This window comes from Dysidea avara, chromosome 4, assembly GCF_963678975.1.
Source record: "Dysidea avara chromosome 4, odDysAvar1.4, whole genome shotgun sequence".
Classification (NCBI taxonomy): Eukaryota; Metazoa; Porifera; class Demospongiae; order Dictyoceratida; family Dysideidae; genus Dysidea; species Dysidea avara.
Window position 1 is genome coordinate 14,887,835 of NC_089275.1, and position 26,307 is coordinate 14,914,141.

The window sequence follows — 26,307 nt, forward strand, 5'->3', positions numbered from 1 at the left end:
GAAACAGCAAATGACATACAGTATTGCACCTACATATCAATATTATTCCCAACAGTGATCAGTATGTTCAATCAGGAGCAGATCCAGGGTTTGGCAAGGGGTGGGGGAGGGGGTGCACCAGAGTAGTAGGCATATGGGCAGGAGATCTTGGGGGCCCCCCAGAAGCCAAAGGTATTTGATACATGTATATCATCAGGACTGAAATTTTTGATGCAGAGCAGTTTTATGCACATATATTATATAGTAATAAATTATGCTCTCTGTGTGGTCTGCACTGATCAAACGTTGTAGGGATCAGTGACAGTCATAAGTAGTTCAGTTTAATTTTCATATACAATGGCATACAAAGGACCATATGTATTTTATCTGCTAAAATCTTAGCAGCATAAATCTGCCCTTAAGATGGTGCTGCAGATGCCAGTTTTCATATATACTTAGCAACAGTGGAAGATTCTTAATAGCATTACATGCGGTGACTGTTCTATTAGAGTATTTGACTGACTGCTCTATTAGAGTATCTTGATCTTGTTTAAAGTTTTACTTTATTATAACTTTTTTTTGGGGGGGAGGGAGGGCATGTGCCCCCTTGGATCCGCCACTATGTTCAATAGTTCATTATATTGCAATATCTTTAAACATATTTCTAGTCTGCAAGGTTCTGTCTATTGCATAGTGGTTAGCACTATTGTAAAAAGGCAAAAGCATTACGCAAATACTGTAGAATAATAATGATGCAGAATTTCTCAAACCTAGTGCAAATTTTAAATTTAATGAAATTTTGGTAAGGTTATGTAGCAGCAGATTAAGTAATGACTCTTTAGTTAAAAGTAGTACATACAGTAGTATGCAATGTTTGCTACATTTAATCCAATATTTTTTGTTCAAAAGTTTTGCTACATGAGTCTGAGGTGAAGCCAAGGATGAGTGTTAATAACTAAGATATTCTACTACTGCTGATAAAACTGGCTTATAATTATATCCAAGTAAAAGACAATCTGTACTTTGATGGATATGGCTTCATATTTAACTTACAAAAATACATTATGCTGACACTACATTTCAATTGCCAACATTGCACATTTGTATGTAATAGGATGAATGGTTGTGGTATTTGGGAATAATAGTGCAACCATTGTAAACAGGAAGAAGTAAAATAGTGCAAGGCAAAGCTGAACACTACTTCTTTCCTGTTTACAATGCGAGAACAATTAATCACAGCCATCCATCCTATTATAAATTAATCCAACAGCCATAACAACTGTTACTAAACAAAATCTCAAAAATAGCCACTGCAAAAGACTAATCATGCTTAGCAACCATTGCCTAGCAACTGTTTATATGGTCCCAAAGTGACATTCACCTTAGCAATGGTTAATAAGCAATGGTTCTAAACAACCATATTTTTGTTATCATTAAAATCATTGCAGCTATTTTGTGGCTGTCACATCTGATTTTACAACTTTTTCACCCAGGCCACACCCTTTTATAGAGCTACTGTAGCATTATAATAAGTAGCTAGCTACTAGTAAATCTAAATACATGCAAAAACAGCCAATATGGCATGATGGGCATCTAGCATAATGGCAACACTTAGTCTAGTTGTCAAACTGGACATGTACCACATGTACTTCCAATAGACACACACCACACTATTTTAGCCAATCAGATTAGTATTACAGATTTTTGTTGAGGGGCTTTGACAAACAAGTGTCATGAAATTTTGAAAACTGCACCATTTCACAGCTTAGTTGATTTAAAATGAACCTCTTTTTAAAAGGAAGACATTTGTAATGTTTACCATGCTGTATGTATACGAGTGCAAGATGCATATATAATTCTGGGTATTACACAGCATATATACTTTGAGATGACTGTATACATATATCATAAAGATACATATCATATTAACTGTACTGTAATTCTGTGTGCAACAAATGCAAGGGAATTTGTTCAGAAATACTGTAGTAATATGACAAGGAAAACAGTTTAGTAGGTTCTGCAACCTCTCTCTATGAGACCCAGACAATCCTCCAGTTAGCTGTCCCAGGAGAATTTTCCTCAAGTTTCTGAGTGGTGCAAAGCCATTCCAGTGTTGGTTTGCTGGGCGGCAATAGCTGCATTTCATATGGCTGCCATAGGCTTTACTTTGTAGGCTTTGCTTTGTGTGTGCATGTGTGTGTGTGTGTGAGTGAGTGAGTGAGTGAGTGAGTGAGTGAGTGAGTGAGAGAGTTAGTAGTGGATGCACGTGAGTGTGAAGGGTGGCATGGCCAAGTAGTTAGAGCACAGACCTGATAATCAAAAGGTTCCAAGTTTGATGCTCAGTCATGTATATATTCGCAGTTGCTGTTGTAGTTGTTTCCATGAGCAAGAAACTTTACTCACATTGCTCCAGAGTATCCAGCTGCTAAATGGGGATATGGTGACCTGGTGTCAACTGGGGAAGCAGCCCACTCATCAATGAGTGCCTGGTATTAACAGGGTAAGTAAATGCCGACTTTTCATGTCTCACAAAACGGCATGAAGGTTCAGGTGGGACTTTGGGTGCCCACACCTTCATTTATGAGATATGGTACTACAGTTTTATGTGGATTACTAGTCTTGCCCCAGGAGGGTTTTTCTGTGCTGACTCATCATCATTGCCTATATCATCACACACACACACACACACACACACACACACACACACACACACACACACACACACACACACACACACACACACACACACACACACACACACACACACACACACACACACACACACACACACACACACACACACACACACACACACACACACACACACACACAAACAAACACACAAACACACAAAGTAAAGCAAAGCCTTTGGCTACCATACTAGTACAGTCATGCTAATCTAGTGGACCAGTACTGGAATACTTGTGCACTACTCAAGGCGCTATGAGGGTTGATAACGTTAGCTTTTATATTTTGTGATGTTATCTTGATATGAAATAAATGCAGCAGCATTGTTTTTTAATGGAAGTAGTATCAGTTTCATGTATGTGGCAATACCTACTTTAATACTTGTTATTGTCATCACAATAACTTCTGCAAACTTTAAAACTACTAGAGGTGCTTGACAAAATTAAAATTAACAAAATTACAGAATTAACAAAATTACAGAATCAATCATCTTAATTTAATACAGTATCTAATAATTGATTTTGATATGTAATACAGTGCACTTTCCTGCTCCCTATGTGGCACTGACACATTGTTCCCAATACAGTGCAATTACATTATTTATTTTGTGCATGTTCATATACTTTTCTATAATATTGTGTGTGCACTGTGTTATAACAAATAGCAAACATATCATAAAATGTAATATTAACTCTATTGTTATTGTTCACTGATACAAGCAGTTTATGACCTTGTGGATTGATAAATTTCTGGTACATGTATTCCTTGTCGCTTTTTGTAAAATTGAAAGAAAGCAAATAGTATATCTCTCATTTTATTCACCTGTTTGATGTAAACATAATTTGTACATCTGTGAAAAAGGGCAGTTACATGGAAGAACACGACACATCCCAGCTGACACATGGCTATAGCCACTAAAACATGCATAGCAGTATTATTTGAAGAAGTAAAATAAGAAACAATAAATGCAGTATGTACATTTATGAGGAGCAAGAGTTCAGTTATATTTGCTCTGTTGTTCTTAAAAGGCCAAAATTTTTCATGAAGCCACACCATGATTATGAGTACAAGTATGCAGACCTGTAAGTTAGTATGTTTATCCAAAGTAGATAAACCAAGGAATACAGGCCTAATGAGAAGTTGTAGCCCAGCCCAGTAATAGTGTTTGTCCTTGTATGGACTTTGATAAGTATCTAATAGTGACTTGAAGAAGTTAATGACTTTAAAGGAAGCCAATTTTATTGCAAAAAATAACAATATATTGAATAGTATTAATAGCAAAAAAAGGATGAGACAAACCGTAAACAAAATGGTGAATTTTACTCCAAATATTTGTACATTTGGATTCATATAACACACTAGGGTTGTTCTGCTGCTAGGTAAATGAGTGATTTTTGAGTAAAAAAATAAGACATTGGATATTGCAAGTAACAACTTCGTATAGGACAATAGAATTACTGTGGCTAACACAGGTAATGCTCCACGTGCATTAATTTTCTGCAATGCGATGGAGCAATGACTTGCTATGGTAAGTGATAGAGCAATGAAAATGAGGTACACAGGAAATGCTAGTTGCAACCACATTTTAGCATAATCATCCATACCATTGTAAAAACAAGTTTCAATGCCCAAATCAAGATTAGCTAGTGATATGAATGTGTACATCACTGACCTGTCTGTTGGAAAGAAAATATTACTGTTGATACTGATAATGTTGGCATAAAAGAGAAATGAATTTATATCACCATCAGTTACAGTGAGGTTAAGAGTGAAGAGTAATACCACCAACACTAATCCAGCTATTCCAATTGGAATGATGATCAGTAGAGAGATATTGGAGCACTGTTTGCATTTAAATGAACCTAATATTGCACTATAATTTTCAGGACATTCTCCACATAGTATACCAATTCTGTTATGTTGACACTGTGAGTCAGGAGTGGTGAGGTTAAGGTGTGATAAGTGAGGTAGGCAATAGTCTTGTGGACATTGTAAGGACACATGATAGTAGTGTGAGCCATTTACTGTATCAGCAGTTATCCAACTATTAGCAGGACGAGGGATAGTTTGTTTATCAATATTGCAGTTGGTGAGTGATGGTATATGTGATGATAAGATAGGATCACACTGGCATACTCCTTCCAAGTGGAGAGTGAATCCAACTGGACATGGTCGTAGTTGTATTGTATACATTTCTAGTGATCCCATACCATAATACGCTGCTTCAAAGATGGCCAGTTCACACCAGTGTTCATTGCTATGTTTCACTCTAAAGTTCACGTTTATACATTCATTAAAAGGTAGCTCAAGAGCTATCATGTTATCACTCCTGCATTCAAAGCCTGAAGTGTATGCAATGTTGTATCTAAAAAATAGCACTCGTTGTGGATCACTATCATCAACATCATAGAGAAAATATAATGAAACTCTTTGGCCTGGAAAGACAGGACCTATTTCTTGACTATAGCAACTATGTGACTTATTTTGGCTACATAAGCAGACTTGCTTTCTCATATATAAAGGATGATCGTAATGTATAAAATTTTGATTTACATCCAAAGGCTTTGAAGTTAGGAATGCTGTGTTAGGACCCCAAGAGCAATGCATCCAACTTCTAGGTGGTATTTTTGGCATATAATTTCTGGTGTATATTATAGTATAATTTAACCTTTGCCCCATCTGAAATTCCTTATCTAAATTTCCTCGTTCACTGATGTACTGCACAACACACATTTCAATTTGATCACTTTCAAGTAAGATAGGATGAAGAAAAGAATAGAGTAATTGATTTGAAGTAATCCTTAATTCAGCATGTTCTAGAATATAGATCGCTGGTGATTCTACAATAAACTTTAAATGATGATTTTTGTACACTTCATTATAACCAGAAAATTGAACATAGCTGTCTTTTGCTTTGATAAAACCATTAGCAAACGGTTTTCCAGGACACATTGTGTTTGCAACAATTAGAACTCTTTCAAATACTACTTTTATTTTGTCAAAGAAAATAGCATCTCTATTTCTATATACATTAGACGAGATTACAGTGTTATTGATCACTATTAATAAGCTCTGTCTGTAGAAGTGATTAAAATGGATTTTATTTTGTGCAGTTAGCATCTGTGTATTTTTGTTTTCATAGAACATGCATTTGACTATATGAATTGACACACAGTTAGACATGGTTTTCCAATTTTCGAGGTAGAAGTCCAGTAATTTAGCAACTTTTGAGTTATCAGCAAACTGACAGTCAGTAAAGAGTACTTGGTTTTCTAAGTGTTGATTATTCCAGTTGATGTAATCAATGTGGTAAAATATCATAGCACATGATTTAATAGCTTTACGTCCTTCTTTAGTATAAATAATTTGCTTGCAATCATCTTCTTCCTTGTCACAGTAACTGTACATTGTATCAGTTGCTGCACCTGCAAAGCGGCAATTACTAAATGTTATCAAACTGCATCCCAAGCATTCTATGCTAATAAAAATGTTGAATATTGAACGGGTTAAACGTAATTTTGTTATAGTTAAGTTGATTAAATAGTTGATGCCATGTTGCTGTATTTCCATCACATATATACCGTTAAGACTACTGTAAGGTTTGAAGTCATCAATATAAAGTGTATGCATATTGTTCAATGTAGGCTCTTGCGTATCATTGCCGCCATCATAATACCACACTGCTAAACAGTGAGATGAGAGATGTGATAATGCTGTGAATCCAATTACATTTATTAAATTGAAACTGCATAATTTTTGATAACAAAAAGACTTAAAATATGAAGACGTAAAAGAAGAGCAGCTAATGATCAGTAAACTACTGAAAACCACTTGTCCATGTTTGTAGATATCACTTCTTACAGAGTAACTGTAGTTGTTGCCACATTCGTACATCTCAATGTTAGATATCGTAACATTGCTGCTATTAACCACTACAATTCCAGTAGGTGAATTACATCTGATGACTGTGTGGACTAACTTTTTAATTTTGTATCCAACAAGTGAAAAATTGGTTACATTATTTATAATCAAGTCATTATTAAGAAAATATCTTCCATAAAGAAATTGAAGTTGAGTATGTGAGGTAAAGTATTTATTGGTATTGTTGAGGTAGTGTTGTAGGACATGAGTGTTATTATTGGTAGAGTAGCGATCATCAGGTATCACATAGTAGAGATTAGAATTTACAATGCGTAACAGTAATATCACCATTAAAAATGAAAAAAGTAACACTGTGTGAGCATGCCTGTAGATAGAAATGCTTGATAATCTGTGACTATATATTACCGGATTTGTAAAACAATATTTTCGCACATTTTACATGTCAGCTGAAAGTTGTTATAATGTACAGTGATTGTACACGTTAAATTTGTGTATGAAATCAGTAACTTTTCTTACACATACATACATCTATAATGTGATGGACATTATTTCTGTATTGATTATAGCACTGCACGTACATTAATAGCCCAAATAAATCTTATGCAACTGACATAAACTGAACATTGCTACATAAAACATTAGCTCATTCATATATCATACCACTATATTTTCTGTAGACTGATAGCTTCCATGCAAATGTATAAATTCAAACAACATACTGTAGTTACTTACATTGTTACTACTTCTCTAATCATTTAGTTTTGAACAATGTCTCTAAGTACATATCCTTGTACCTAAAATGGCAGTATACCTAATGTCAAGAGCCAGTAATGTGATATAAAGTTTTGATTGACATTCTATAATAATATTCTAGAATCAGAAAATTAATGTTTTGCCTGGTCATAGATAAACAACTACAGTGTGTAAGATTTCAGTTTTGATCTGTATGTATGTCATCAAAGCCATCTATGAATATCAGGTCAAAATTTGAAAGTGATAGCTTACTACCGCATTGAGTTATGGTCCTTCAAAATTCCACATCTGGATGTGTGTGGACGCCTGGCTTTGTCAAATCTGGTCACATTTTATGTCTCACTCTCTTGTTCCATTTATAATTATAATCTGGTTGTTTACAAAATTACTGTCAATATTTAAATCTGATGGCTGCTGGATCAAGGCTGTCTACATAGGTCCAGTAATGGATTTTTCTCCATTCTGCAACTTTTCAAACGCATGAACTTAATACAACATCTTTTAAACAGGTTTTAGGACCAGGTGTCCTATATATAGACCTTTAGTAAAGCCTATAAATAAACAAAAAAGCACCACTATTGCAGTATGCTTTACCAGGGTCATAACAGGCAGTTTAGGAGTGGTCAGGCCATCATGAGTAGTGGAGAAGGTATAAAAGGTTTTAATATATTTGCGTGGACCATGTAACAACAAGGAAATTCTTGCAGGGAACCAGCAAGCAGAATAGTGACACCAGGCTGTGAATTACACTGTAGTGTAGTAATGGTTAGTTAAATATTGTATGGCATGTGACGCTGCTTTATTTATAATACAGTAATACATTGGTTATCTCAAAAGTAGTCAGGCTTTGGCCTGACTGGCCTGACCATGTACTACGGCCTCGGCTTATCAAGGACCATACAAGATTAAATTATACTACTGGACTGGTGTACAACATGTGATAAGAATTTGTATTCTATGGAATATCATAACTGGATAGGATTATCAACCTCACTACTGGCAATATTCAGTGAGTATTTGTGATTTCATTGAACAATCAGGATAGCACATATTTTATAAACACAATAATCACTTTGGCTGTAGTGCATTTGCATATAATTATCATTATGGGTGTGGGAGTGCAATAAAAAAGAAGCTTAAGGTAGTATCAAGTAAATGCACATTGAAAGGCTTGCTTACCAATTTAGTCAGTAGACAGAACATTTAGCAGCTAAGAAGTTCCACTTTACAACATGCCAGAAGTAACTTTCAACTATCAGGAACCACTGATTGGAGTAAACTAACTATGTACATATATAGACACTGCAGTTCATTTCGAATCCTGGGGTTAGAGGGATTTTTTTCCTATTAACTTGGACCTCTTTTCTATTACACTTTATTAGCTATAAGTCATAAGCCTAAGTCCTTGTGATTAGGTTAGGTAATCCTAAGTCTGCAGCACAAGCTGCTGTCAGATATTCAGTGCTAGTCACTGTAAAGTGTTAATAATAATTTTTTTTTTAAATAGTATACATTGTATCTTTGTATTCCTATTTGGGTTCTTTGCTTATAATTCGTATAATTATGCACACATGTAGGTATTAGATTGCTTATAACTCACAAACTACTCATAAAACAGTGGTAGAAGGCATGTGTCTTCTACCAACCATCATCAGTCAAAAGTATATAGATACTGTATAACAGTTGCAACTCACCAAGAAAAATGTGGTGGCATTGCTAATTCTTTAGCATGAGAATAGGAAGTTATATTCTTTCATTTAAATGTACGCCTATTATAGTTAGAAAGAGTTATAATTTATCAAGCTATCCATATAATTACCTGTTGAGAGGAGTTTCATCAAATTTGAATTAGAAATACTGTAAAGCTCAAGTGTGACTGGATCTGCAAAAAGGGGTCTTATAGCATTTCCGATTGGCTTCACATACATAGCTTCACTTGTGAAAATGGTTGTACTCTGAAATTTAATCACATTATAGTCTTATCATAACACTATTACTGTACTTGATGTAGTATGAAGGTGATAGGGTGAATACATGAGGAGTTACGAATAGTTAAACTTGGGAATTTGGAAAAGCTATAAGACCACTTTTCACAGATCCGGTCACAAATATTGGCTGTGGATTTCCTTATAGCAATAGCTTTTATGTTATAGGCATACATTCCAAACACCCCGAAACACTCCACAATATTCAAATCCCATTATTTTCCAATGATAGCAGTACAGTAAAGCAAGAAAAATGACAATAGTTTCTTTCACCAGCGAAGTTTGAAATGTGATTACTTTTGTAAAGGAAAATTTTATGGAAATGCATGGCATCAATATGGAGAACTTTTCAACACTTCATAGCATTTATTTGCAGACAGAATAGTCATAAAATACATACAGAAACATTTAAATACAACTTAGAGTAGCTAAACTACAGTATGCATGTCAGCTGTCAACAACAAGAAAACAGACAACATTTTTCCTCATCAATTTCAGGATAGGCATAGTTGTAGAAGTGCCAGTAGTATGCACCAAATTGTACAAATAAATCAAAGTTATCTTTTTCAAGTCCAAACTGAAGAGTTGCAACTTTAACAGCTTGTTCTTGCTTGGCACAAAGTAGTAGATCAATGACAAGTTGTTTTGCTGGTGTTTTAGTAGGAATTATTGCAATGGCTGTAGCTACTTTTTTGTCCAGTTCATAATCCAGGTTAAACCCAAACATATCAGTTATAGCACCAGTGGCAGGGTCCTCAACAACATACGTGACTATATAGCCTGGCACTGATGGAAATAGAAAATAGTGTGAGAACTCTTCTTCAGTTTGGAAGATTTGCCCAAACTCAAACTGTAGTACATACTGGTTGGTGAGGGTGTATGCCATAGGAACATCTTTGGATGTCATCCTTCTCAATCCAGCTGTTTTAGGGGTGTTGTAGGGTAGAGGAAGACGAAATGGACTAGAGAACCAATAACAATAAGTAGCAAGAACAGTCACAGGTTTTATAATGAAAGGTTCTTCACTGACTATTATGCCTTGAGATATTCCATTTACGTTACCTTTCCTCATTATTTCTCCGACTACTGTATTGTGCATTTGTTCACTGTGCAGAAATTTCCTACAAGTATAATGCAAATGCAAAGTGGGTAACACTTTTCCTCCAATGCTAACGCAAATTGGAAAGCTATAAAGTACTGAGGCTAGCTTACCATTTGATTTTAATCTAGTTCCAAATAAAAATTCTGATTTAAATTGAGGATGCAAAGTGTACCACCATAGGTAGTTCTTATGCTTATACTGTCTGATCGTATTATCAATTTCAAGTAGCTTCACCATCTCATCAACATTGTCATACGTCAGATTGGCCCATTTTAACTCTTCACGTAAGATATATGGCTCCTTTCTCACATGCCCTGTTAATTTTACAATAGGGCCAATCTGCCTATCATGTACTTCTTGTCCACGCCATAAAACAGGCAGCCCCAGCCACCACACAACTTTAGGAATTGCTAAGTAAGTGATTGCCTGTGGTGAGAGTTGAGATTTTTTCTTACTCAATGATAAGTACGCCTGAAAAACATGATCAACATGAATCTGCCATATAAATTTCACTGATCCAAGTACAATTCTGCAAATTGTACATGTGTCTGAACCAGTTTGGAAGAGTTCATTCTCCAGATAAAACCGATGCTTGTGTAATTCACCAATGGTCATTTTCTGGGGGTCCTTATTAAGAATCTCCTGAATTACAACATGACCAGGCTTTTCACGCACTATTACTGGAAAGTATGGTGCTGCTTCCTGAAGAGTCATAGAAAAGAATGTTTCTTTGAAATTTTTCAATGACTGTTGTGCAGCAGGTATCATAGAAGCATTCACCATAGCCTCCAGCATTCTCGTGTCCAAGAAGTTCCAATATGTAGTTTGTGCTAACATGGTGCACAGAGATTGAAATGAAAAAGCTGCAGTAACTATGGGGAGGATTTCATGTGACTTAGGAAATCGTTGAGACTTGGCACTCTCAATTGCAGCTCTTTGTATGATTGGAAAATGACGACTTTCTATAGCTGTTGTTACAGCACTTGAGAGTCTTGAGAAAGCTAATTCGATATCTTCATCCTTTGAAAATGTAAGTGGTGAGGCAACAGTTAAAGCCAGTGAATCTTTACAAAATCGTTGCACTAATTGTGAACCTAATTTAAACAAGACAAGCAACATAAGTTGTGTAGAGATCCAGTATATTAGTAGAGCGGCATAGCACCAAAAATGAGCATTTCGTGCACTTTGTGATACAATTATGAAACTTTCCACACAAATTGTGCTCCTCGTGACATACATTTTTTGATATTGAGCCATCATGGATTTGACCTTTGGTGACCTTTTCAGCCATTTTTTCACAGAAAATAAATCATTATTGTCTTTATCTCCCTGAGGCATTATTTTACACTCTTAAAACATGGTATCAAATTAAAGGTGTTGTTCTAAGAACTATATTGACTTTTGTTTGAAGTTAGTAACTCATTCCACTACGAAGTTAGTAACTCATTCCACTACAAAGTTATGATCATTATTAAAAGTCATAAAATTCTTTGCCATTGGGATGTAAATTACTAATGGGCAAGTAATTAATAGAATTTCATGGCTAATATAAATGATCATAACTTTGGAATGCAGTCACCTATCGACTTCAAATAAAAGCCGAGTAGGTTGTTTTAGCAGCACCTTTAAATTGAAACTGTGCAAAACGATGCCTCAGGGAGATAAAGACAAAAATGATGAATTTTCAATACACAAATGGCCGTAAAGGTCACTAAAGATCAAGTATGCAATGGCTCTATATCAAAAAATATATGCCACAAGGAGTATAACTTATATGGAAAGTTTCATAATTGTATCAAAAAGTGCACAACTACTGCACTATGCCGTTCTACTAGTGTAGCAAATCAATGAGATTTGCAATACCTGAGGTCGTCCTGCTAGCAGGTTTTTAAATAATTTAATACCCTGCTAGCAGGTCTTTTAGTCAATTTTAAAGATCTCATTGTCTCCCAAAGATCACAGCATTTTATGCATATCATTTTCTAAGCTATAGTTTTAAAGCTACACATTTCTTTTCAGTAAACTGCTAAACCTTACCTTCAGTGGAAGACACTAACATTCCTTCAATCTTAGATGCTACATCATTTAATTCAATTCCAGGTTCCCTCAGTGTTTTAATTAACTGGCTCCAGGTAGACTCAGGATGCTTGCGTAACCATAACTCCAACATCTCCTCACAAGCCTTACTGGAATTTGTAGCATGATTTGTTTTGATGACATGCAAGTCCTTTACATCTTCTTCATCTAATAACTCCAACCCAACATCATACCATTTTGGAGCAATCAATTCTCTTACATATCTCAAATGTTTATGAGTTGGATGATCAGCACCTGCGACATGTAATGGTAGTGAAGTAACTTTTCTACAGGGACAAATGACACAAATCTTGAAAAGGGCTGGGGTTACAAAGAAGTGGATAATTTGCTTGTTCTGCACTTCAATTTACATAGCTAATCATACTTTTCTTGTACTTAACAAAGAATTACTTGTGTATTAAAAGGATCTATGTACCGCATCTTATAATACTAAGCATATATATTTGTCTGTAAATATTATCTAATCAAAAACAGTCAACCTGTAAAAAAGGTACGGCCCCCAAAAAGGCCATGGTGAAAAAAGATGTGAAATCCAAGGTGGCGGCCAAGAAATGGCTGTGATGGTAGGTTAATGGTAAAAATTTTAATAACGACAATTCAGGTGAATTTGATGCCACTTGGTCTTGGCATCAAATTCACCTGAATTGTCGTTACTAGGATTCGCATTTGGATTCCCTTTCTGTGTGCCATATTGCAAGGTGATTGGAGTACGCGTTTGCATTTTATAGCAATTTTTGCAAGTGTGCGAAAAGCTGACGAAGAAGAATAAGAAGAAAAAAAAACGAAGAAAAAAAAACCAAACGTTGGCTGCTCATATCTCGGAAATGGCTTGAGTGATTTCCTTCAAATGTGGAATGTAGACTCCCCTAGCTGGCGGCCAACTCTGCAGCAAATTTGGTTTCAATCGGATAAGCTATCACCGAGATACAAAAGTGTGAAAATGACGTTTTCTTTCTTCCTGTAGATATACTCATGGTGTGGCGCGCCAGCTTCTTGGGCCGCACGACACACTACCGTGTGTCTTGATACACACACTTATGTAGGCTTCAAAGCATTTGTGATCATAATTGTACTACATGATGAGCTTGCATAGAATTAGATGCATTGCCAATTATTATGTGACATAATATTCTTGGCTGAACACTAAAAAGGGCACTGTACTGTATGTACAGTCAGTACCACAAAGTATTTTACCTACATACACCAATGTGTAAGGTTTACTGAGCAAAATAGGTTTCTATACCTGTGACATAGGGGTGGCAGAACCGGGTAGGCAGGGTAGGAATAGGAGCAGGGGTGTCAGAGTAAAAATGAAAGTGGTAAGGCTCACTCTCCTCTGGAAAATTTTAAAAATTGCACATTTTGAGATGCTATTTGAAGGTAAGCTTTGGACTGTAGTATTGTGTGCAAGTTGATGGTTAGCTAGCCCCAGTCCCTGACAAGTGTTCAATGATAAAATTGCACATTGATCAAATAGCACACCAGTCTGAGTCCATATTACTGTTTACCACTTAAACAGCTAAACCTTGCCATTTGAGTTGGAATGCTTACAAAGTGGCTACAAAGAAAAACAAAGCCTAAACTAAACATACCAATAATTATTTTTAGAGGCATTTAACATGGACAAGGTCGACCTGAAGCTATTCTGAGTGAAAGACAGGTTAGATAAGTGTTGTTTCTGTCAATTGTTGCCATTAAATAAATGGTAAGTACTGCATGTTCACTACTTTAAGCTTTGACATAATCAAGTTTGAAGGTTTTTATATTTCAGCTAAAAAGTGGTGAGGGTCTGGCCTCACTGGTCGCACCTACTCTGATGCCTTTGATTAGGAGACAATGTGAAAAGACACAATAAAGACAAAACTTTTGATGCCAACAAGGCAATTTATCCCTTATTATGAGGAATGTTACTATTATGCGGCAAAATGAATCATATTTTAGCTTTACATAGTCTCAACATACCTAGTATAGAGAAGTTCCACTATACATAGACAGCTATGTTTGCCCACATGAGCATAAGAATGTGTAAAACTTCTTACCTACTAGGCTCCGGCCTATTATTTTACCTATTATGCTTTTGAGCATTGCTCAAAAATTAAGCTTATTATGCTCTAAATTATGCTTTCAAAATCAAGATTATGTTCTTGAACGGATTGTTTTATCAGCCTTTCCTGACTGCTGTATTCAGTAAGTGACTGCTCTATTAGAGTACTTTGATCTTATTTCTGCAAAGTGTGAATAACCAAGAAAGATACAGTTTAACAAGTTATATCACGTGTTTTTAAATATGAAAAGCAATAATAATACTATTGGCAGTGAATATTTGCTTCTTTCAGGTGTGCATATTGCGCATTTTAGTAAAATTTCCAAATATCGTCCCTATTATGCTGGCATTATGCTTGATGCTTTTGGTAACCTATTATGCTTTAAACTATGCCGGCATAATCGGCTGGTGCCTATTACCTACTGTTTAGTACACCAATCCTATATTATGTACTGTATGTAGCAGAAAGCTTACATTCATAGTGTAAGAAGAATAAAAAGAAATTACTTTCATAAGTGACCTATAGTTTGGGAAAACCATCTATGTACATATAAACATCAATAGATTGTGAGATACGTATATCAACAGAAAATAGTTGAGCAGGTCATATAGAGAATACAGCCTAAATAAAGGGCTCTAAGGACTACCTACATTACTTAAAGTGAAAGAAATACATTTAGATATCATCTGGAAAACTATCCAAAAGTGTCCATGCCTCTAGCCTTATGGTCCAGCTGGCCAGTGAAATTTCATGGAACCAGAACATTCCCAGTGGCTGGGATACATCTACAGAAATCCACTCGTGAAAAGCAGCCCAAGTAAATCAGTGGCATGGATGTGTTGTGTATTGATGTGGCTATCCATTCATAGTGAAACATCAAGTTCAATTGTGTGTGCATTGTTCAACGATTTTCAAAAATTTGGTCACATATAGCTTTAGAATAAGGCTACTGCATACTGAATGTGACTGGATCTGCCAAAACCCAACATGTCAGTGCCAAGAATAATTCATACAGTAGCCATACAAATAACAGAAAACTGTCAGTTTCTGTAACTTGTAACTTAATTCATACAGCAACCACTTCTATCAAACGGTACGGTCGTACTGTTTAAGTAGGGATCCTGGTGAAATTTTCACACGCCGCCCAAAATCCATCTTTAAAAAGCATCGTAGAGATTTCTTACGAGATGAAAATCACCTTTACGGAATAGCACTAATCCATATAATACATAAAACAGCATTAAATACAACAAAACACTTACAGGTGGCCGGATATAGATTTTTTTTTTAAATGCCAACACTTGAATTTTAGACTGACTGTCTGACTTACTGACCACAGTCGCAAGCCTAGAGGCCAAACGAAACAGTGCATGGCCACCATTTTACGCCACAATAACAAACTCACCAGTGGGATGTGCCTTTGGGGTTCCAACGAGTGTGTGCCCTCTGCGCCTTGTCTTTTCTTTTATCTTCAATCAGGCTGCTTGTCTTCTTCTTCATCCAACGAAACCATATTGAGGTGTTAATTTTCCATTTCAACACTTTCTCTAAGCAGCGTAATAGACGCTACAAGATTATTTAAGGCGCTTAGACTACACGCTACTGTATGGAGGTACCAGTACTAGATAGCTTTCATAATACTGAGGTCACAAGATCACACCCATTCTTTATTATATGTATTATCAATCTATCGATTGAAGGTCGACTTGCAATACTCTAATAATTGATTGAAACCACAATGACCACGCCCCATTTTGGGCAAGTGCACATCTTTGCAGATTGACTTGAGATACTCTAATACAGCAGTCATCCTAATTGAACAGTCACATGTTTATAGGTAGCTGTATGCCTTAACAAAATCTAAACAAACCAGTATATTAAAAATTATAAATTTAAAAATGAAGTAGGGATCCAAGCGATAAAAAGTAGTGAAACAAGAGATGAATAATGGTAGTTATTACAGCTTAGCTCGGTGGGAAATCCCTACTTTGGCACTGAACACAAAATAATTGCTATACCATGCCAAAGTAGGGATTTCCCACCGAGCCATGCTGTAATAACTACCATCATTCATTTCTTGTTTCACTACTTTTTATCGCTTGGACCCCAACTTCTTTTTAAATTTATAATTTTTAATATACTAATACTTTTTGTTCCACTCTGTTTTCCAGAGCTGCTTTTGCACAAGGCTAACTGTAAAAATATGAATGGTGATGATATACTTTTGACTCTAGATGGAATTGGCAAAAAACTCAATTTCATGTTCATAGTCAGGTTCACTATGTACTTTTGTTCAAAGTTTGTGGAGATTAGCAAACCTATACATTTTTGGAAAGCTTAGAGCATGAGAAATCTGAAAATTAATGTTTACATTTGCACAGATTCCTGCAAGGTCAGCATTTTTAAATTTCAAAATGGCAGCCAATAAAGTAAGAAATTCCCGATATATCATAAGAAATTCCCGATATATCAATTTAAATTTGACATAAAAGTTCATCAATAAACTCAACAAATTCTCTGGTGACATTTTTACATCTCTATTTATTAGAGGTGATAGTTAATCAAGAATAATTAGAAGTTTTTACAAACGGAATAGAAGAGTATCCATTATGCTGCAATAACTCAAGAATAGTTCTAAGCAAAAAGAATTGTGGAATATTCCAGATTAATTTAATGAGATCTATGTATAACTGGAGCAAAGTATAAGTTTGGCTTTCACTGAAACAGTTCAAGCCTAAAAACAGCAGAAAAATTGAGTTACTCTAATAGAGCAGTCACACACTCTAATAAAGCAGTCAACTTTGAGTCCATATTGCTAATGTAGCAGTCACTTTTATGAAACTCCTAGCTAGTGTGCTTATGTTAGACATAAATTTCAGGAGATTAGCTAATACTAGGTTTGAAAGAATAATTGTAATTTGCATAAAATATTCTCTCTTAAAAGAAACTTTGTTATAGCAATTGGCAACTATGACTTCACCCTGACTAGATCCAAGAGCACTTTTGCACGTACCAGTTGGTGGCATGCATTGACACAGTTTACTATGTCAAATAACTTTGCTCAAAATTTATGGGCCTACATAATTATTATTAGAAAGCTTAGAGCATGGAGATCAATGCTTACATTTATACAGATACCTACATGTTAGTCAATTAGCAGTTTGAAAATAGCAGTCCATATGGTGCAAATTTCTCCATATATCAGCCTCTTATTGACAGAGAATTGCAAAAAACATTATTTCTATGTTCTCACACCCATATAGAACCATTAATAGCCTCTAAAATGCTAAGAAACTTAAAAGCAATTCATTTGGCAAATAGTTATTGCATGAAACAAAGTGAATAAGTGAATTATTTTACACTGAGATGTAGGGTACAGCTATGTATAAAGACATCATGGTTACGTACGTATGTACATGTACATGTATTTATATCTATTACAGTTAATTCAAAGATATGAACCTTATGTCTATTACAGTTAATTCAAAGATATGAACCTAACAATCATCATGATCAACACTGTCACTGTTGTCATTTTCGATGTATTATATACAGTATGATAGTATTATATATTAGGGATCATGCAGAATTGAGCTTTTCCAGGTCAAAATATCACCCTAAAACCAGTCTCAATTTCCCTTCATGACAGCTTTGCAACATTGGCTAGGCACAGCCAAGCTCAAAAATGTCTTTAGACTAACCCCAAACTCTTCCAACAAAATTTCTATAGCATTTTATTAAAGTTTTTCTATTCAACAGAATTTTACCCTGACTGACTGACTGACAGCCAAGCATAATTTGACATATGGGCTTGAATTTGCCAACCACAGTACATACAATACACACATCACGGGCTTGCCTTTGTCCTCCTTTGTGTTCCAGTTCTCTTCACTGACAATGCAAGGTGTCAATTTACACTACATAATGTGATACGGCTCAACTGTGGCTGTGTTAGCTTATCACCAGTATTTTCCATAGCAATATGATTGATAGTGGAGACACTTCGCATGCTGTTTTTTGTTTGCAACGCTGTGTAATGTGAAAAGCATAGCTGAAAATGAATCGTAATGGCTTGCTACAAAATTGATAGTTGGGGGCTTGGGGCATGTGTCCAGGTGTAAGGTTTTCCAAGTGCCCTTCTTCCTTTGATGCAGTATATGCGCAGGTTCACCAGTCATAATTATATCAGTCCCACATTTAATCCCTATATTTCAGTCTATACAGTAGTGAACAAGAGAGGTTGCCTATATTCTGCAGTGGACATTTAATCCCTAATTCAGTCGTGGTTATAGACTGAATGAAGTATAGGTCCACTAGTATATCTGTAGATGTTAAGGCAACCTCTCTTCTTTCACTACTTTTTAGCAATTCCTTTGTTTCTTCACTTTTTTGATCGTAATCCAACTTCAAAAATTTTCATTTTTCCTTCTACTTGTATGTATAAATCTCCGTCACTTGTGCATCTGTACCACACAAACACAGTTCTGTGCAAGGTAAATCGTTGTAATAGCACCAGCATTTTAGCATGGAGCAGTTACTTGTAAGCCTGCCATTAAAAATATCTTGGCTAGATTTTTTTTCATCTTCTGGATAAGAATCACTCCATCGACAATGGCAATATTTGGATTATTTAAAGATGGTAATCATTCTGTCACTGAAAAAGAAATTTACATTGGATAACAGTTAGGTAACAGTGGATACTAATTTTCAAGATCATGTATCAATTTTAACTTGTTGGTGCATGTCTATCTGGTGCATAAAATTGCTCTTGGTGATCATGGTGAATTCATTGTTTATGTAAAAAAGAAACTTCCCTTTTAGGAGAGAGCTTACTTTTAAAATGAAAATTCTTTCAAAATTCGTCTAGTGCTATTTATTCTAAACATATGTAAGCATATTACCAAAAAAATGGACTCAAAAGTTGATTGCATTTAAGCGACTGCTCTATTAGAGTATCTAAATTTTCGGCTTTTTTAAGGTTTGAACTGTTTTAGTAGAAGCCATTATTATACTTTGCACTAGTTATACTTTGCACCAGTTATATTCCAAATAATCCAGAATATTCATTAATTCTTTTCATGATAAATTATTCCTGAATTATTGCAGTATAGCTAATAGACGTTCTTCTATTCCCTTTGTAAAAACTTTCAATTATTCATGATTAAATGTCTCACCTCTAATGAAAAGAGGTGTAAAAATGTCACCAGAGAATTTGTTGAGTTCATTTATTAAACTTTTATGTTAAATTTAACTTGATATATTAGAATTTTCTTATTTTATTAGCTGTCACTTTGAAATTAAAAAATGCTGACCTTGCAAGAATCTGTGCAAATGTAAACATTGATTTTCAGATTCCTCATGCTCTAAGCTTTCAAAAAATGTATAGGTTTGCTAATCTCCATAAACTTTGAGCGAAGGTGTATTTTTTGACATAGTGAACCTGACTATCAGTTGGATTATTAATCCATAGAAATACCACATGCACCAGTGAGGTTAATGTTCAGCCTTGTGCTAGTTGCCACACTCCACCCCTTGTGATATAATATATTGACACCACTGAAAAATTGGGAGGAAAGTTTATCAACAGCTCTATGCACCTGGGATAATTCGAAAAAAATAGCTGTACTGTATAAACAGTAGAAGGCCAAAGCTTCACGACTGCTGGAAAGCACATTAATATGTCATACATGTCTGACATTCTCCCTTATAGTGGGTTTTCCTTCACATACATCAACAGTGTTTCCAAGTATGTGACATCGATGTGAATGTTGTGCATTTAATGTAGTAAGGAGTACATCAGGGTGGCTATTAATTTTTTACAGTAGCCGTAATAATGATGAATAATGAATATTTGTTTACTATTCTACAGCAGAGCAGCGCAGCCATGTGTATATAGCACTGTACACTAAATGAGTTCTACAAATGTATTTGATAATTTCAAAATTGCTGGCAAGTGTACCTTTAACACTGCTATAAAAGTAAGCTTTCATTTAAGCTGAGCCATGACCGTCCTGATACGTATACGTATGCATGTCACAATTTACATTTTCATGGGTTTGCCATTCACTCATCCCCTCTCTTTAGAACCCATGTTGAATTTTTGGTTTTGCATATGTGACCGGATTTGCGAAAAGGGGTCTTCCACACACATCCAATTTGCCAACTTTGACAATTGATAACTTCAGATTGGAAAGAGCTATTGCCTTGAAATTTGGGCAGTGGTGAGCACCAATATAGCTGAATACATGGTGAAATTTTCAGGTTAATATGTTACTTGAACACTGAGTTATGGTCTCCAACATTTACGGAATTGGATGTGTGTGGAAGACCCCTTTTCGCAAATCCGGTCACATATGTTGAAATACCTCACTTTTGTGATTTCCCAGAAGGGACAACTGTAGCCCTCTCACATAGATATGCATAGGAAAACCACAAATTTCAAAATGTCATATCTTGTGACATAATATATATATATATACTATCCTTTCAAAATTTGGAGGAGTTATTTTAGACGTTAACACCTAAAAATAATGGGAAATTCAGGTTGCTAGGGGAAACGGTTATTTCTATATGCTATAAAGCCTTATTATTGAATTTTTCAATTGATATTTGAGGCATGTGTTCAGAAGAGATTGACGTAGGAATTAAATGAAGGGGTCAGTGGAAAAACTACATTTTGACATTAATTTTGCCATTTTGTAAAAACAAAATTGCTTGGTTAGGCATAATATTTCCACAAAATTTAACAGGACATAAAAGTTCAAGTCACAACCAAAATCAAATTTGCAATATTTTACAACAATTCAAAAATGCCTGAAATTTCTATTTAATGCCCACTATAGACCCATTTTATTATTCAAATGTGGGTTACCCCCCTTTTCCACTGACCCCTTCAAATGTTCACAAGTATATCTGCAGGTGTAGGTGACCACCCTTGTTTCCCTACATTTTTTCTCTGTGATCCCTAATCAAACTTAAAATTCCTAATTTTTGTACTTTTTGTAACATGATTATGACTGGTGAGCCCACACATACCACATCAAAAGAAACAATGGCACCAGGCTTAATGTTTTTATCTGAACGCACGCCCCAACTATCAAATTACGAATCGAAGTGAAGTGGCCACTTTCAGCTATGTTCAGTCCATTGCAATCAATCCAGTCACTACAGAAAATGTGGACAATTCCCATTTACAAATGTAGGATAATCATCATGTGCTACCGCAAATTGACACCTTGGACTGTCAGAAAAAGAAATCAAACACAAAGGAGGACAAAAGTAAGCACATGGTGCATGCATTATATGTACTGCAGTATGTCAAAAGGCACCTAACGGGCTGAAGCGACATTGAACAGTAAAATAAATCAAACCCATAGCTTTAGTCATTATTGAGTTACACTTGTCTGAAGGTATTAGTAAGTCGGTCCATCCGTCCATCCATTTAGTCATTCAGTAAAAATTTCATTGAATAAAAACAAATTTTGTAGCAATCTGTGGAAACGTTTAGGTTTACAAACCTCCATGATACCTAGTAACACTGTAAAACTAGCCAATTAATCAGTTAATTAATAAATTAATGGACAATCAAGGCAATAAAACTAAAAGTTAAGGCATTAATCAAATGATGTAGCTAAGGAGTTGTCAATAATTGACTATATATCAAAAAAGCAATTGGGAGCTGTCAAACAAAATAATTTTAAAATGTCAGCTAATCAAAGCAATTCTTTAAAATGCTGTGTACCACATGTGCATAACCCTCAACAAGAATGCATAAACAAAAGATACGTAGAATTCAATTTCCACTTGTACTATATACTTCACAAGTTTAAAAAGCAAAAATAAAAATAGCAGATTTTATTCCTCAAGATCTTTACAGCAATCTACACTATAAAACAAAGCTCCTTCATTGTTCTTTCTAATGTCACCCGAATCATTTTGATAGCGCTGCCATGGCTGGCACATGTTGCCAACAGACCATTGGTATAGCTATAACATATGTGACTGAATTTGACAAAACCCGGCTTCGACGCACAAAGCTTCGTTAGGAGATATGGCGATTTTAAGTTATCATTGTGTAATAACTTCCCAGTGCCTACAGCTGTGCAAACACAATTTGCACCAAGTATGCATCTATTTACTAGCTATCACTGAGTGGGTGTATACATTTCTGATACCCAAAATTAGCCCTGTTTTGGGCAGCTTTTCTCGAGCAGGTAATAATATCACAGGTGGTAGTAATAGGGTGGGAGAGTGGGGGGCGGTGGGTGGGTTTAATATAGGGGTATAAAATGAAGCAAGAAGACGATTGGAATCCAAAGGCCAAGTTTGGGCTCTCCATGGCCCTCCATGGCCCTCAAATCACTCCAAATTGACTGAGAACACTATTGGCGAGCTCTCTGTGAAGTCCCAGCTCACTACACACCATTATCACAAATCCATGGCCATTCAATGGCACCAATCTCCCACTCGTGGCTTTGACAGGGTCGGAAGAAAGCTGCCACAGAAACCAGACCTGCCAGTCCTGAAGGAAGTACAGTGTGGAATATGATAGTGTATTAGGCCAGCAATCCATTTCTGGTAAAAACGTAAGTTTGATTTTGTGTGTGAGGAAGCCTTGTTATGTGAAATCCGGTCACATATTAAGAAGTCTGCAGACATTTGCTATACTTTTGTTGATGGCAAAAATGCCAGCTGGAACAGGCATGTCCACTACATTTTGATTGAAAAACCATTAAAAATTTAATTGATTGTCTATCTCGAGTCTGTTTAGTAACTTCTGGGTGTGATATATACATGTAGAGTAACTGTCTACAAGTACAACGTTGCCAGAAGAAGTCCAATTCATGGAAATTTTGGCACGTTGAAATAGACCCAGTGTAGCAAATTTCCCAGTTTTTATGGCGAATTGAATGGTACATATTTGGAAGGGAATGCTTTGAAGCTATGTCAATGTGTTGACCTTCACTACATTAGTGTTACAATGAAACAAAAGCATTGTAAATTAGTTCTACAGGTTAGTTTGTGAAAATTACAGTGTTTCCGTGATTAAGTACAATTATTATGCCCGTTTCATGTAGTATACTTCTTCATATGATTAAATTAACACTGTCGACATTTTGCCAGTGAAGGCTATTAAAAAAGAAATTGTGACACAAAAGGTATAAATAAAATTAATATTTAACGAAGAAGTAAAAAAAAGCTTGAAGCCAAGGTTCGAACCCACTGGAGTACCCACGTTCTACCACTGTTACAGTACCACCAGTGTTTGCTGGCTACTCCTCTTGTTTTTGTAATATACAAATATAAAATACTATATAGTCTAACCCATACCTAGCCCTAACCTAATGGCTAAAAACTGTGCCCTAATCCTAGTTGCACGTCTTCCTAATCCAAAGAGCACTGTTTCTAATCCTAGAAGTGCTGTTCCTAATCCTAGGAGTGTTTTTTCCTAATCCTACAGTAGGAATGCTTTTCCTAATCCTAGGAGCGCTGTTCCTAATTCCAAGGGCGCTGCGCCTAATCCTACAACTGTGTTTCTTAACTATATGGTCAAATTCCTAATGTTTATACAACAAATGACCAACTAAATAAATATTTGCACCCTGACCAGCTAAATATACACTTCGTTAAATTAATGTATGGTTAACTTGACAATATTAATACGGGACATTTAGTCCAGATCACAGCTCCAGTCTACATCATTAGGCCACTCCAACAAAATTCCTTGTTTCCCATTTCAGTGACCTTAAAAATACATGCAGGCAGGCGGTTCATTATCCATTATTCATTATAGATATTTCCACTAATTTTCGAAATTCATAACTACTATGCAGGTGAGAATACAATAGAATTATTACTAAGAATCTTAACAGTGAAAAGCTAGCTAAATGGGCTTTCTGAATGCTAAACTAGTTACTGCTATGCTGCCTATGCAGTCACAGGATAAATATTGAATATTGACAGCAATAATGAATGACCATGCGGGAAGAGAATCTGCATGCGGGAAACAATGAATTTTCTTGGAGTGGCCTTATCAAGAATTTTAAAGTTTCATGTAACGATTATAGCTACTTAAAATGTCTACAACTTGAAATGCACAGGGTCCTCTGTTCAGTGCGTGTAAGTCACATACCGGCTGAGCCACCTTTTAGTGTACAATACCCCCTCCTCTGAAAACCCTACAAGATCTGCAACTGTACATTTACACTAATATCGCCAGTAGTCAAATTTAAAGGTTTCAAACAAACTGTGTACTCACTTCTCTGAGGTATTCTCACAGCTTGACTGTTTTTCGTTGTCATCTGTGCCGTTCGCTGTCGTTAATCACGAGTCACACCCTCTATCTCACGTGATACGTTTTTGGTCACAGTACTGGTGGTCCTTACACTTGTAGAGGTCGTATATATGGTAGTCTCGCGTGGCCCAGAACCACTTGGGTGGCGCTTATCGATTAGAAGGTGCTTAAGCTTATAGTCTCTAATTGATAAGCGCCAACCCCGAAAGAAAATAGTGGTGTGGCCGAGGGTGTGGCTATAGATATATTAACCGCTTAGTAGCCAGTATACCGGTATATCTATGGTCTGGCCACGAGAGACTCATTGATGTAGTTCCGCCAACTAGTCTCGGTGAGCCAGACCACTTTGCATTTGTGTGGCCCGGGGCGGCCTAAATATTTCAAGGGAGAGGATTTTTCAGGTTTTGACGGTTAAGGTTGCTATTATGGAACACTTAAAGATGATCAAATATTACTGCAAGCAGATAGGACTTCAACTTTGGACCAAAGACTCATTAATTAGTGTATTATATTCTGTCAAAAAATCAGCCCTATAACAATAATTCAGGGGCGGATCTAGGATTTATAAAGGGGGGGGGGGGGGGCTAACTCAAGGTACTAATCTGTTTGGGTAGAGGTGTGCAAAGCACACTTCCCAGCATGCTTTGCATGCTGGAACTAGGGGGGTCTGGGGGCATGCTCCCCCAGGAGATTTTTGAAAAATAGATGCTAAAATACTGCAATTTGGAAACATTTCCACATAAAATTCATAATATTTTCTGCCTGTAGATATTTCATATACTGCCTTTAGATTATAGGTATGGCTTTCTAAAGCATTTTGCTAATCAAAATGTTTGGGTAGGTACAGACAACCAAGTACATGATGCACCCCTCTCACAATTGCACAACACCGAATAGGTGCATGTTAGAATAATATAATGTTGAGCGTGGAAAATTTTGAAATTTGAACAATACAAGATTGAATCTGAGAGCATCTTCAATGAACATTGTGTACCTGAATTAAGTATTGCCATATATATTAACTACACAAGTAGATGAATGAAGCCCTTTAAACAAACCAATGCACTTCATTGTATATATGTATAGGTGCAGGCAGATTTGGAAAAATTCCATAACAGAACCAACTACATGTTTCCAGTGAATGTTCTATTAGAGTAGTTAGCTGACTGCTCTATTAGAGTATCTCGATCTTGTACACCTCCAATGCTGATCCGGGTCCTTGTTGCATAAACTTTAGCATAAATCCACTGATAATACCTTGGAAAGATGTTTATAAGGTGGTTTTATGAGTATTTGTATTATTAGTGATCATATAATTATGCTAAGACAAAATTTCATTATAATACTCAGCATATTGATCAAGTAAAGCCTAAATATGAAGGGGGAGGCTTCAGCCCCCAAAGCCCCCCCCCCCCCCCCCCCCCCCGGATCCGCCCCTGTAATTATGTATTGTAGCTAGTTAACTGCGAACTGTTTGCTGTG

The 26,307-nt window shown here is 36.0% G+C and overlaps 1 protein-coding gene across 1 annotated transcript; it reads right to left on the bottom strand.

Moving 5' to 3' along the window:
* Positions 1-9,633: 9,633 nt before the first annotated feature.
* LOC136253195 (uncharacterized) lies at positions 9,634-24,960 on the bottom strand. Its single transcript, XM_066045822.1, has 3 exons — positions 24,790-24,960; positions 12,427-12,720; positions 9,634-11,483 (listed from the first exon to the last, which is right to left on the bottom strand). Exons 1-3 carry the CDS (start codon positions 24,830-24,832, stop codon positions 9,742-9,744), a joined length of 2,079 nt encoding a protein of 692 aa, XP_065901894.1. The 5' UTR covers positions 24,833-24,960; the 3' UTR covers positions 9,634-9,741.
* Between the last annotated feature and the right edge of the window lie 1,347 nt (positions 24,961-26,307).